At 52.7% G+C, this 14,917-nt stretch overlaps 1 protein-coding gene across 1 annotated transcript in view; it reads left to right on the top strand.

The window, feature by feature from the left end:
- Positions 1 to 11,223, top strand: part of LOC138974461 (mucin-5AC-like) — a 40,482-nt gene extending 29,259 nt beyond the window's left edge. Inside the window, exons 10-12 of the mRNA XM_070347179.1 lie at positions 1,506 to 1,679; positions 2,148 to 3,437; positions 4,650 to 11,223. Coding sequence (XP_070203280.1) covers positions 1,506 to 1,679; positions 2,148 to 3,437; positions 4,650 to 9,347 — 6,162 coding nt within the window. The 3' untranslated portion in view covers positions 9,348 to 11,223. The remainder of the gene's footprint in view (positions 1 to 1,505; positions 1,680 to 2,147; positions 3,438 to 4,649) is intronic.
- Positions 11,224 to 14,917: the final 3,694 nt, after the last annotated feature.

Raw genomic sequence — 14,917 nt, 5'->3', positions numbered from 1 at the left:
TATTGTGACACTGACACCTGTCTGTACAGCCTGATGATGTTACTTGTTATTGTGACCCTGACACCTGTCTGTGCAGCCTGATGATGTTACTTGTTATTGTGACACTGACACCTGTCTGTGCAGCCTGATGATGTTACTTGTTATTGTGACCCTGACACCTGTCTGTGCAGCCTGATGATGTTACTTGTTATTGTGACCCTGACACCTGTCTGTGCAGCCTGATGATGTTACTTGTTATTGTGACCCTGACACCTGTCTGTGCAGCATGATGATGTTACTTGTTATTGTGACACTGACACCTGTCTGTGCGACCTGATGATGTTACTTGTTATTGTGACACTGACACCTGTCTGTGCAGCATGATGATGTTACTTGTTATTGTGACACTGACACCTGTCTGTGCAGCATGATGATGTTACTTGTTATTGTGACCCTGACACCTGTCTGTGCGACCTGATGATGTTACTTGTTATTGTGACCCTGACACCTGTCTGTGCAGCCTGATGATGTTACTTGTTATTGTGACACTGACACCTGTCTGTGCAGCCTGATGATGTTACTTGTTATTGTGACCCTGACACCTGTCTGTGCAGCATGATGATGTTACTTGTTATTGTGACACTGACACCTGTCTGTGCAGCCTGATGATGTTACTTGTTATTGTGACCCTGACACCTGTCTGTGCAGCCTGATGATGTTACTTGTTATTGTGACCCTGACACCTGTCTGTGCAGCATGATGATGTTACTTGTTATTGTGACACTGACACCTGTCTGTGCAGCATGATGATGTTACTTGTTATTGTGACCCTGACACCTGTCTGTGCGACCTGATGATGTTACTTGTTATTGTGACCCTGACACCTGTCTGTGCAGCCTGATGATGTTACTTGTTATTGTGACCCTGACACCTGTCTGTGCAGCCTGATGATGTTACTTGTTATTGTGACACTGACACCTGTCTGTGCAGCCTGATGATGTTACTTGTTATTGTGACACTGACACCTGTCTGTGCAGCATGATGATGTTACTTGTTATTGTGACCCTGACACCTGTCTGTGCGACCTGATGATGTTACTTGTTATTGTGACACTGACACCTGTCTGTGCAGCATGATGATGTTATTGTGACCCTGACACCTGTCTGTGCAGCCTGATGATGTTACTTGTTATTGTGACCCTGACACCTGTCTGTACAGCCTGATGATGTTACTTGTTATTGTGACCCTGACACCTGTCTGTGCAGCCTGATGATGTTACTTGTTATTGTGACCCTGACACCTGTCTGTGCAGCCTGATGATGTTACTTGTTATTGTGACACTGACACCTGTCTGTACAGCCTGATGATGTTACTTGTTATTGTGACCCTGACACCTGTCTGTGCAGCCTGATGATGTTACTTGTTATTGTGACACTGACACCTGTCTGTGCAGCCTGATGATGATACTTGTTTAATGTTATTGTGAACACTGACAATGATTGTGACCCTGACACCTGTCTGTGCAGCTCCAACAGCTTCTCCAGCAGCAGAACCTCGGCCTGATGATGCCGACACCCTCCATCAACGTGTCCCAGAACAACACCATGACCACCCCTAGCGTGGTGACCTTGCCCTCCGCACCCATCACCGTCACCTCCGTCAAGGCCGCCACGCCAAGGTCAACCCTTACCACCTCCAAGGTGAGGGCTTGGTGCAGACTGATGAGTGTTGGGTGTTGGTCGTGTTGGTGGGGGTTTGTGTGTGTGTGTGTGTGTGTGTGTGTGTGTGCGTGCATGCGTGCGTGCGTGCGTGCGTGTGTGTGTGTGTGCGTGTTAAGGATGTTGTAGCTTTTTTTTTGCCTGGGATGAATTGACTAGGTTGTACTTACATTGTATTAACATGATCATTTATAAAACAGACATTTTGACCATCAGGTGTTACACATTCAATCTTTGTCCACAGCTGTTGCTGTCTGCATAGGACCCCCCTTCACCCCCCCCCCCCCCCCCCCCCCCCCCTGATTGATGGCCGCTAAGACCTGAATGTCTCAGATTGTCTTGTCTTAAAAAGGGAGTTCCCCTGTATGTTGTAAATAGGGAGTTAATGAGCTCTAGAGCTCTAAGTCTTACACTGCAGCAGAATTTATCCAGGTGTCACCATGGTTTCAGGTGAATGTGACGACGCCGCCGGCCCATCGTAGCAACAGTCGCAGTCAGACCCCATCGGCCGCCAGTCGCAAGTCCCACTCTGTCAAGACGACGGCCGCAGACATTCAGCTCTCCATGCCGACCAGCAGCGGGGGGCTGGTGGTTCAAACCAACAAATCGTCGGCTGTGTCGCTGGCATCACAGACAAACTGTGCGGTGGTGTCGGCACCGAGCGGCGGGAACAGCGGGGGGAACAGCGGTGCTGGACATCCCTTGCTGCTGATGATGCAGCACAACGGGCAGACGCTCAACGTCCTGGTCGACCCAAATACTTTCCAGGTTTTGAACCAGGCCCAACCAAGCCCCGCCCAGCCCCTGTCAATCACTGCCACGTCTTCCGCCTCATCGGCCGCTGATCCCCCCACCATCGCCACCAGCACCCCCGCCCCAGTGTCTTCCAACCCCAAGAAGTCCAAGAAGGGGGCAGGGCAGCGCGCCATCTTCCCCAAACCCAAGTCAAAATCCTCGGCCAAGAACCAGGCCGCCGCTAAGAGTTCCCTGGCCAGCATGATGGCGGCGACCTCCGTGGTGACCTCCGTGTCCACCCCCCTCATGATCAGCACGGAGGCTCCGTGGGGCGAGCGGAGCGCGGGGTCGGGGGGTGAGAGACAGCCGAGTGGTGACGATCTCCAGTCAGAAGGTCAGGACATCCTGGCCAAGGCGGCGCAGTCCATCTTCACGGAGGACATCTCCCCGCCGCTGGTGTACAGCCCGACTAACGACGACAACCCGCTGCTCATCGACACCAGCGCACACGACGGGGAGGACGATCGCGGGTCTTCGTCCTCCCCCAGGAAGGGCGTCACCACCCCCAGAACCACCCCCGTCACCCCCAACGACCGCTCCAAGAAAGCTCAGAAAGCCGTGCAGCACAAACAGCTGTCGGAGCTGGAGCAACATGAGCAGCAGACTGACCGGCACCAATCCAGCCTCCTGCTCCAGCGGCAACAGACTGACCGGCACCAATCCAGCCTCCTGCTCCAGCGGCAACAGACTGACCGGCACCAATCCAGCCTCCTGCTCCAGCGGCAACAGATGCAGACGTCGGAGTCTTTACACAACTCTCTGCTTCAGGCGCAGCACGTGTCGCTGGATGGGGGGGACGGGGGGGAGGGGGTGATGCAGCGTCAGGACCGGGAGGAGCAGCACAAGTTGCAGCAGCAGCAGCAGGAACAGCACGACCAGCTGATGCGCCACCTGGAGAGTCAGATAATCCTCACACCCACATCCTCCGCTTCTGCCCTCTCTGTGGTCAGTTTGTGTGTGTGTGTGTGTGTGTGTGTGTGTGTGTGTGTCTGTGTTTGTGTTTGTGTGTGTGTGTGTGTGTGCGTGTGTGTGTGTGTCTGTGTTTGTGTTTGTGTGTGTGTGTGTTTGTGTGTGTGCGTGTGTGTGTGTGTGCGTTTGTGTGTGTTTGTGTGTGTGTGTGTGTGTGCGTGTGTGTGTGTGTGTGTGTGTGTGTGTGTGTGTGTGTGTGTGTGTGTGAGAGTCAGATAATCCTCATGCCAACATCCTCTGCTTCTGCCCTGTCTGTGGTCAGTGTGGGTGTGTGTGTGTGTCTGTGTTTGTGTGTGGGTGTGTACGTTGGTGTGTGGGTGAGTGGGTGTGTCAGCCCTGAAGGTCCAACAAATGGTGTGATTCTGAACGTTTACGAGACAGGGAGCAAACTTTACCAGCCCAACCAACAATTTGATTCGCATTTGGCGAGTAGATGAAAATATTTGCTCGCCAGTTACATGTTTGTACTCGCATGTGTGTGTGTGTGTGAGGGAGAAACAGAGAGTCAAATGGTTCTCAGCCCCCCCTTAGGGCGGGGATGTAGCTCAGTTGGTAGCGTGCTGGATTTGTATCCAGTTGGCCGCTGTCAGCGTGAGTTCGTCCCCACGTTCGGCGAGAGATTTATTTCTCAGAGTCAACTTTGTGTGCAGACTCTCCTCAGTGTCCGAACACCCCCGTGTGTACACGCAAGCACAAGACCAAGTGCGCACGAAAAAATCCTGTAATCCATGTCAGAGTTTGGTGGGTTATAGAAACACGAAAATACCCAGCATGCTTCCTCCGAAAAACGGCGTATGGCTGCCTAAATGGCGGGGTAAAAAACGGTCATACACGTACAATTCCACTCGTGCAAAAAACATGAGTGTATGTGGGAGTTTAAGCCCACGAACGCAGAAGAAGAAGAAGTTCTCAGTCCCAAGTGGTTGACATTTGCCAGTGAGAGTGTGTATGATTTGAGTGTGAGATGAGTGTGAGATGATTTTCTCCGATTGTACGAGGTCTTAAAGGGGGTTCCACTAACCCTAACCCCTTGATCATCACACGGTCACTCTACCTATGGCAAAATGAACACTTGATCATCACACGGTCACTATACCTATGGCAAAATGAACACTTGATCACACTGTCATTGCACAAACTGACCTCCACTTTATACTTTATACTCACCTGCGTTCATTGTTCGTGCAGGTGGCACCGTCCATGCCCACCCTCATGTCTCCCATCAGCATGAGCTCTCCCCCAGCCACCTCCGTCACCTCCGACCTCGTTCCAGCGCCCTCGATGATCGTCTCAGAGCCTGTGGCTGAAGCCCCCACCACCGTCGCCACGGCAACCACCGCCAAGAAGCCAAAGAAGTCCAAGAAGAAGAAAGACAAGGACAAAGAAAACCCGGCGGTGGCCGCAGACAAGACGGTAGAGACGGTGGAAGCGACCCCAGCAACCTTGACCTCGACAAAGAAAGCTTCGAGCAAGAAGAAGAAGAAGGAGGGGGAGGAGGAGGCGAGACTGAACGAGGCGGCCCTCAGGCGGCGCGAGGAGATCGACAAGAAACAGCAACAGCTTCTTCTGGACCAGCAGCAGCGACGCAAGGAGGAGGAGGAGACACTGCGCCAACAGCAAGGGGAACAACTCCTCCTGCTACAGCAACAGCAGCGGCAGCAGCACACACCCCTGCTCATGGCCGAGCCTCAACAAATGAAAGCGCCGTCAGAGCTTCTGGACGAGTCTACTCTGCAGAACGCGCCGGACTCCTTCTTTCCCGACACCATCGAGTTCACGCCCAACGAGCTGTCCGACGTCCTGGACCAGGTGGAGCAGCTGGGTCAGATCACCGGCGTTGACGAGCCGGTCAAGCCCGTGGAGAAGGTTCCGGACAAACCGGTAAAGCCGGAGAAAAAGAGCAAGAAGAGCCGAGACTCTTCGGTGGACGGTGGGGAACCTGTGGCCAAGAAGTCACGCAAAACCACGAGCAAGGAGAACTCTTCCAGCCTGTTCCTCATGAGTCCTCAGACCGCCATCAAGTCTACCAGCAAGGAGAACTCGGCCATGTTCCTCATGAGTCCTCAGACCCCCATCAGCTTTCCCCTCGTGCCGCAGCCTCCGTCAGACGATCTGACGCCGTCCGCCCGCATGTCCATCTACGACTTCCAGGACGACAGTCCGCCCACAGCCGCCGCAAAGGTGGACACGCCCAAAGCCAAGAGCCGCAAGAACACCAAGAACAAAGCCGCAGCCAGCGCCAACACTCAGCCCTCCGCCATCCTGTCCCCCCCCTTGAACATCACCGCCATGGCCACCATGGCAACCTCAGCCAACACGCTCGACTCTCTCTTGACCCCGCAGGCTAAAACCTCCGAGACTCTCAACACCCCCAAGCCCAAGTCAAAGAGCAAGAAAGAGAAGAAGTCGCAGAGTGTTGCCGTGGTGACCGGTAGCGGTGTGAACGGCGTGCTGGACTCGCTGGTGACGACCATGACCAGCAGCAAGAGCAACGACAGCATCAGCACCACCGACTCTGCCTCCATCATCCTCCCCATGCCCGGCTTCGACACGCTCGAGTCCCTCAATAGCCCCGCCCCCTTGGTGTCGCCGCCCATCGCCATTGCCGCGCACAAAGCAGCGTCCTGTGAACAAAAAGCGCACAACCAGACTTCAGGTCGGTCCCCTGAGGACACTCTCGGTCACATCGCGTCTGTGGTGTCCCCTGACGTGTCAAAGATGGGTCAAATATCCTCGGTGGTTTCACCTGACATGTCAAAAATGGGTCACATAGCTTCGGTGGTGTCATCCGACGTGTCGAAGATGGGTCACATATCCTCGGTGGTTTCACCTGACGTGTCGAAGAGCATGCCAGTGATTGACACTCTGCCCGATATCGCGGACATTGCCACGCCAGCTAGCAGTGTTGAGACGTCCGTAATGCAGTCGCCCCACCCTCCCCCGCCCGCCTTACATCACCAGCCACAGCCACTCAGCCGTAACGACAGTAATAACACCCCCACCGCCTTACATCACCAGCCACAGCCACTCAGCCGTAACGACAGTAATAACACCCCCACCGCCTTACATCACCAGCCACAGCCACTCAGCCGTAACAACAGTAATAACACCCCCACCACTGTGTCTCCCTTGCTGCAGCACAAACAGTCCACACCTCCACAGCAGAAACAACAGCAACAGAAGCAACAGCAACAGCAGCAGCAACAGAAACAACAGCAACAGCAGCAGCAACAGAAACAACAGCAACAGCAGCAGCAACAGCAGCAGCAACAGCAACATTCTCAGCAACAAGCAGTACCCAACAAAGTCCACCAGCAGGCGTCCCCAAGGCAGAATCCGCCCGCAGCCCAGCTGTCCAATCACACACCCCCCATCCTGGCCACGCCCCAACAGACCCTGCCCCAGCCCCTGCCCACCATGCGACCCCCCACCAGCCCGGCCCAGGCTGCCGTCAGACCCCGCTCCGCCACGTCACACTCTCTCCAGGGCTCTGTGTACCCAGCCACCTCTCCTCTCCACCCCTCGCCCTCGCCCCTCCACCCCTCGCCCTCGCCTCTCCACCCCTCCCCCTCGCCTCTCCACCCCTCCCCCACCGCCCCCTGCATCTCCCCCTCCTCCACTCACTCGCGCGGCTCTCACGACGGCTTCACCCCGAGCGGCAGTCACCTGACCCCGTCGCCCTCGGCCCGACTGACGGACATGTCCAGTCTGCTGGGCGGGGCGGACATGCCCTGTCCCAACGCAAACCTCTTCGCCAACTCCACGCCCAAACTGTCGCATGTCAAGCAGGGGTCACAGGGGTCACAGGGCAAGATGCTGGGGGAGGATGCCACTGGGGGGAGGTCGCGACCTGGGATCTTCTCTGCCGACAACTTCGTTCAGCCCAGCCAGCAGACCGCCATGGACCCCCGGGGGTCTCAGCAACACTCGTCCAGCGGGCTGGGTCGCATGCCGGGCCTGGGAGACGTCAACAACGACAGTTTCAACTACACCAGCATCAGCCTCAACCTGACGTCGGCGGGCGCGGTGCACGGTGGGGGGGACATGGGGGGCATCCCCTCCAGCGCCCCCTTCTCCTTCTCTCTGACCTCCGCCACCACCACCCAGCCCTCCCCCTCCACCTCCACCCCCCACAACCACCCCGCCCCCACCTTCCCCTTCTATGCCTCCCAATCAGCCAATCAGCTGTCGGGGCACCAGGGGCCATCACTCAGCATGCTCAACCTGCCGGAGCTCAGGATGGACGGCCACACCCACCCGTCGTCACGGCAACACAGCGGGCCGCTTCCCCCCATGCCGACTTCCTCGCAGAACGCGTTCAACTTCGGCCTGATGGACATGAACAGCTGCTCGGTGGCGTCGCGGGAAAACCCCAGCATGCCCGGCGACCAGTCGCGCATGGGGCGGAGTGTGGAGAAGAGTCCGATGGCCGGCTTTGGTCAGCATCACTCCAGCGCTAGCGGTGGTGGTAGTGGGGGTGGCAGTGGCAGTTGTCAGAAACGAGGGAACGACATCGCCGCCCCCCAGCAAAGCAACAACCCCACACAGCAGCAGGCCACTCAACCGCTGGACCACGTGCCCCCCATCAACCGATCGCCGCAGATGGGAGGTCACTCCTCCAAGTCCGCCAGTTACTTCCCCTCCTCCAACTTCCCGTCGTCAGTGAGTCTCAACACCCCACCCCTGCACCATCCACCACTCCCCACGTCTGAATCGGGCCACCTGATGAACCGGGGCTACGAGCACACCTTCGCTGCATCTCAGCCGTCCAACAGTGTGCCGGGCTACGGGGCCATGCCCTACCAGAAAGACTTGAACCAGACGCGGCCTCTAGAGCACGTGTCCACCGGGCCCACCTCCACCTCGCGCAAAGCCAGCTCACAGCAGTCGGGGGGCAGCAAGCAGAAACAGGGCGCCGCCCCGGCTGGGTCAGGGGGAAACACGATGGGGGGAGTGGCGCCTCACAGCCAGTCAAGGTCCCTGCCCCCCGCACAGAACTCCTCCCACTCCTCCACCCCGTCCCAGCGATCAGCCGCCGCCCAGCCCCCTCCCCCCGCCCACCAGACGTCCGGCAGCAGTCACGCCCCCGCCCCCGCCCCCAACCAGCAAGCGCGGTCAGCCAAGCGGAAAGCAGCGTCCTCGCAGAGCAAGAAGAAAGCGGTGTTCTCCACGGACATCGACGCCAACCTGTCACACAACATCTTCGACTCCAACCAGAGCTTCTCGTCGCTCTTCTCGCTGCAGAACATGTCACCGCCCCCTGGGAGGAACATGCAGGGCGAGGGTGGTCCCCCCTACCTCCCCGCCAACTTCTTCACGTCCTCGTCACGCCCCCTGTCCAACTCTTCCAGCAAGAACACGCCCGACCTGGGCCCCCCCTACTCCATGCTGCCCCCGTCCCGCCCGCAGAATGGCATCGGCTTCAACTTCCAGCACGGCTTTGGTATGCAGGCCATGACGGGTAACCATGGTGGCGGCCCCATGACCCCTCACTCCGTCGCTGTGACGCCGCACATGAGTAACTTCAGCCTGGGCAACATCTTCCCCGACGTCAACGGGGGTGGGGGGGACTCGGGCCTCAACATCTCCCCCATCAAGTTCCCTCACCACGGCAACCCCATCCTGCCCCCCCAGCCCGGCATGGACCCCAACCTGCAGCACCCCCACCAGAACGCCCTCTACCACAACCGCTCCCACCACGGACAGCCCCACATGCTGTCCAACGCCATGACCCTGAACTCGATCCTGGGTCACAACCACCACGGCTTCGACACGCGCCCCATGAGCCAGGGCATGGCGGGGGGGGTTGGACCTCCGTTCCACGGTGCCGCTCATCCCTCGTCCTTCGCCATGCCGCCGCTCAACTTCTCCATGCACGAACACTGACACAAGGCCTGGCCTTGAACACACAGTGCTGGCCTCCTAGTGTGTGTGTGTGTTACCAGTGTGTTGCGGTGGCAGTGGTAGCTGTGGGAGTGTGTGTTGTGGTGGCGGTGCTAGCTGTGGGTGTGCGTCAGTGCGTCGTCAGGGATGCCAAGTGTTCTATGAGTGATGTGTCGTCACTCGGCACGTTATTTCTAATGTCATCTGTGTGTTGTGTGATCAGTATGTGACTACTGCTGATGGCACGTTATTTCTAATGTCATCTGTGTGTTGTGTGATCAGTATGTGACTACTGCTGATGGCACGCGTGCGGGGTGTCATCACAACATCATCACTGAAGACATCTGTGCTTTGCGGTTGTAACTAAAGACAGTTGTGCTATCAGTATGTCGTCATGACAACCAGAGTGCCATGTGTTCTCTCTAAGTACGTCTTGACTCGTCAACTTCCATGCTTTGTATTGCCAGTTTATATCACCTCCGATGACTTCAGTACTTTGTGTCTTCATGGGCTAATATCAGTTTGTGTCTTGATAGGGTGATAACAGTTTATATCACCACTGACTTGAGAACTTGGTGTCTTCATTGGCTGATAACAGTTATTGTTTAGTTTTCACAGTGCGGGACAGAGACAGAGACAGAGACAGAACAAAGTGACAATGCTGCCTGTGCTGTGTTTTACGGCTCACACATTGTTACCTTTTTTCACCATGTGAACTCGGTAGGTTTGCTTGGCACGTTATGAGGTGAAGCCGTGTATGCCTAGGACTAGGAGTGAGTGATGTGGTGTCAGTGCAAGAAGCTACAACTCTCCACACCTTATAATGTGTGTGTGCTGAACATTCTCCAGACCTTATTGTGTGTGTGTGTGTGTGCGTGCGTGCGTGCGTGCGTGCATGCATATATGTGTGCTGAATATTCTCTCTATGCATGACGGAAAAGAGGGTAGCTTTATTTTCCTGCAGAAACTTTGAGAACATTGTAATGGTTTTGATGTGAATGTTTTTATGAATTTAATATTAGCAAGGGTTTTTGGGTGTGTGGTGTTGTCAGTGGTGTGAGCGATCATGACGGGATGAATTGAGATTTGAACCACAGTGTGTCTGATGACACCACAGTGTGTCTGATGACACCACAGTGTGGCTGATGACGCCACAGTGTGTCTGATGACACCACAGTGTGTCTGATGACACCACAGTGTGTCTGATGACACCACAGTGTGTCTGATGACACCACAGTGTGTCTGATGACACCACAGTGTGTCTGATGACACCACAGTGTGTTTGATGACACCACAGTGTGTCTGATGACACCACAGTGTGTCTGATGACACCACAGTGTGTCTGATGACACCACAGTGTGTCTGATGACACCACAGTGTCTGATGACACCACAGTGTATCTGATGACACCACAGTGTGTCTGATGACACAACTTGTAAGTTGTTCCATGGCAGCTGAAGAGAACATGTTCAGAAACAAATTGCATGTGTAGAGATACATGTCCTGTTGCCATGACTACATGGATTGAGTTACATGCCAAGTGACAGCTTTTCTCTCTCTTCCCTTCTCCACCATGACTACATGGATTGAGTTACATGCCAAGTGACAACTTTTCTCTCTCTTCCCTTCTCCACCATGACTACATGGATTGAGTTACATGCCAAGTGACAACTTTTCTCTCTCTTCCCTTCTCCACCATGACTACATGGATTGAGTTACATGCCAAGTGACAACTTTTCTCTCTCATCCCTTCTCCACCATGACTACATGGATTGAGTTGTGCCAAGTGACAACTTTTCTCTCTCTTCCCTTCTCCACCATGACTACATGGATTGAGTTGTGCCAAGTGACAACTTTTCTCTCTCATCCCTTCTCCACCATGACTACATGGATTGAGTTGTGCCAAGTGACAACTTTTCTCTCTCATCCCTTCTCCACCATGACTACATGGATTGAGTTGTGCCAAGTGACAACTTTTCTCTCTCATCCCTTCTCCACCATGACTACATGGATTGAGTTACATGCCAAGTGACAGCTTTTCTCTCTCTTCCCTTCTCCACCATGACTACATGGATTGAGTTACATGCCAAGTGACAACTTTTCTCTCTCATCCCTTCTCCACCATGACTACATGGATTGAGTTGTGCCAAGTGACAACTTTTCTCTCTCTTCCCTTCTCCACCATGACTACATGGATTGAGTTACATGCCAAGTGACAACTTTTCTCTCTCTTCCCTTCTCCACCATGACTACATGGATTGAGTTACATGCCAAGTGACAGCTTTTCTCTCTCTTCCCTTCTCCACCATGACTACATGGATTGAGTTACATGCCAAGTGACAACTTTTCTCTCTCTTCCCTTCTCCACCATGACTACATGGATTGAGTTGTGCCAAGTGACAACTTTTCTCTCTCATCCCTTCTCCACGTGTGTACATGCATGGGTCTGAGCATGCGTGGACGTTTGTGTGTGTGTAGGGGGGAGGGAGGTGGGGGGGGGGGTGATGGGGAGGTGGGGGAAGGATGGGGAGGTGGGGGGGAAGGATGGGGGGGGTTGGGGATGGGGGGATGAGGGGGTTGGGGATGGGGGGATGGGGATGGGGGGGTTGGGGATGAGGGGGTTGGGGATGGGGGGGTTGGGATGGGGGGGTTGGGGGGGGGGGATGCATGCACACATCCATTGTTAATAAAGTTGAGAGGCAAAAAGAAAGGATGAAAGGTTCTCTTTTTTATTTTTAATTTTTATTTTGATGCCTGATTAGATGGTTTAAGGAGAGCTGATCAATTTCAAATGTAATGTTGATACTTATATTATATATATATACCATCATCTTGAAATGTCATGTCATTTACAATATCATTTGCAAAGGACCTTGTCTGATAACAAACAGGAAGCTTATTTATTGTTTTGTGAACTTGTTGTTTTGTTAATGCGAAATGCACATTATGAAAGGAAGTGTATTGTAGTTGTGCTTTGAAGCGATCATGATCATACAAACTTCAATGTCTTGGGCAAGGAGGGTAATCTGTTTTGTCATTGTCTATGAGAATTTATTTTGTGAGTTTTGTTGAGTGAGGTTACAAGAGTTAGACTTGGGAGTGCTCTGGGGGCTTTCTAAGAAACGTTACCAGTTACGCAGAAGCTGTACAAAATGCAGATTTTGTTTTATACTCACAAGGATATTACTGCCAACATGTTGCAACTAGTATGTAGCCTGTAAGGGTTTGGTAATAGGTGAACTTGGGAAATAACTGTTGTTATGGCTTGTGAAAGAGTGAAGACTTGCTTTTAGTGAGGCAAACTGTCTACCAGTGCTCCTTGTCCATGTGTTTCAGCCACACCCCTTGCTACTGATTGGCCACACCCCTCGCTAATGACTGGCCACACCCCTCACTACTGACTGGCCACACCCCTCGCTACTGACTGGCCACACCCCTCGCTACTGACTGGCCACACCCCTCGCTACTGACAGGCCACACCCCTCGCTACTGACTGGCCACACCCCTCGCTACTGACTGGCCACACCCCTCGCTACTGACTGGCCACACCCCTCGCTACTGACTGGCCACACCCCTCGCTACTGACTGGCCACACCCCTTGCTACTGACTGGCCACACCCCTCGCTACTGACTGGCCACACCCCGACAGTTATTTTGAAAATGTCTATTCAACATCACGCCCCGACAGTTATTTTGAAAATGTCTATTCAACATCACGCCCCGACAGTTATTTTGAAAATGTCTATTCAACATCACGCCCCGACAGTTATTTCTGAACAATGTCAGTTGAACATCACGCCCCGACAGTTATTTCTGAACAATGTCAGTTGAACATCACGCCCCGACAGTTATTTCTGAACAATGTCAGTTGAACATCACGCCCCGACAGTTATTTCTGAACAATGTCAGTTGAACATCACGCCCCGACAGTTATTTCTGAACAATGTCAGTTGAACATCACGCCCCGACAGTTATTTCTGAACAATGTCAGTTGAACATCACGCCCCGACAGTTATTTCTGAACAATGTCAGTTGAACATGACGCCCCGACAGTTATTTCTGAACAATGTCAGTTGAACATCACGCCCCGACAGTTATTTCTGAACAATGTCAGTTGAACATCACGCCCCGACAGTTATTTCTGAACAATGTCAGTTGAACATCATGCCCCGACAGTTATTTCTGAACAATGTCAGTTGAACATCACGCCCCGACAGTTATTTCTGAACAATGTCAGTTGAACATGATGCGTTGTGCTTGTTGTCACATCTTAACTCTTCAGCAGAGAAACAAAGAGGTCAGAGGTCATTGAGATTTTTGAGGTCAGAGGTCATTGAGGTCAGAGGTCATTGAGGTGAACATGAGGTGAGCATGCTGCTGTCATCACTGATCACTACTGGTGTCCATATATTGTGTCAAAACAAAGAAGGATTCATTCATCTAAAATTCATTTCCTTTAGGTTTGCTGATTATAATGATAATTACGTGATAATCATATGCACCATCACTTTATCAGCAGTAGCCAGCTAGGGGACTCAGAGGACACGACAGTCAAAGTTTCAAACACCTTCCCCCTCCCCCCTCCCCCTCCCCCATCTAGCAAAGACACACCTCCCCCATCGCTCTCTCTATCCCCCCACCTTACATGATGTGAATGAACAACTGTTCCAGACATATGAAGAGGTTAAGTCGGGCTTACTTTTAGAGCGGGAAATCTTCCACAATTTGATTGTGTGTGTGTGTGTGTGTGTGTGTGTGTGTGTGTGTGTGTGTGTGTGTGTGTGTGTGTGTGTGTGTGTGTGTGTGAGAGAGGGAAGAGAGAGAGAGAGAGAGAGCAAGGCACATCTATAGACAAAGTAAGAAGGAAAGGGTATATATAAATATATGGCGCCATTATGTATTACAACTATTATCTTTGTATACTTTTCAATGCGTCAGCTTTATTGATCAGAAGACAGAAGATTGCGAATGTTAACACAGTGTTTTGCTGCAAGCAAAAATAGTGTTTAACTTGCTGTTTCTGGTGCAAGTTTATTTAACAAGCGTTTTGGGGCACATCATCAGGTTTTGTAGCCTTTCGTATTTCTGTTGTAATCCGATGATTGTCTTGTAAACTATGATCAAATGGGTCATCTGCTAAATGACTGGCTGACTGGCTTAGCGTGTATGCATTCCGTGCAGCTGTGATATACTATAAAGGGTTCAGAGCATAATGACATGTGTGGGCGTTCTAGAACTCAGTTGTATTTTGTACCAAACTCTGTTGTCATGGTTACTGTGTGTGATCTAGCTGTATCTACTCTAGAACTCAGTTGTATTTTGTACCAAACTCTATGATCATAGTACATGTAACTGCATGTGAACTGTGTATGCAAAAAGGTCAATTTCTCCGTGTAGGTACAGTCATTTCAGTGTACACGATTGGACAAAGTGCGCGTGGACTCAGTGTAGGCAAAGTGTGAGTTTCTCCTTGTGTTTTGTTAATACTTTGTGAGGTGCATGATTGTTTGAAGACCTACGTGTGCGAATTGTAGATTTCTCTGTGCGTTTTATACTGTGGGTAGTGTGGCAGT

The sequence above is a fragment of the Littorina saxatilis genome, linkage group LG8 (assembly GCF_037325665.1).
Source record: "Littorina saxatilis isolate snail1 linkage group LG8, US_GU_Lsax_2.0, whole genome shotgun sequence".
Lineage (NCBI taxonomy): Eukaryota > Metazoa > Mollusca > Gastropoda > Littorinimorpha > Littorinidae > Littorina > Littorina saxatilis.
The sequence above is the reverse complement of the archived record's forward strand: the minus strand, read 5'-3'. Positions and strand labels throughout refer to the sequence as shown.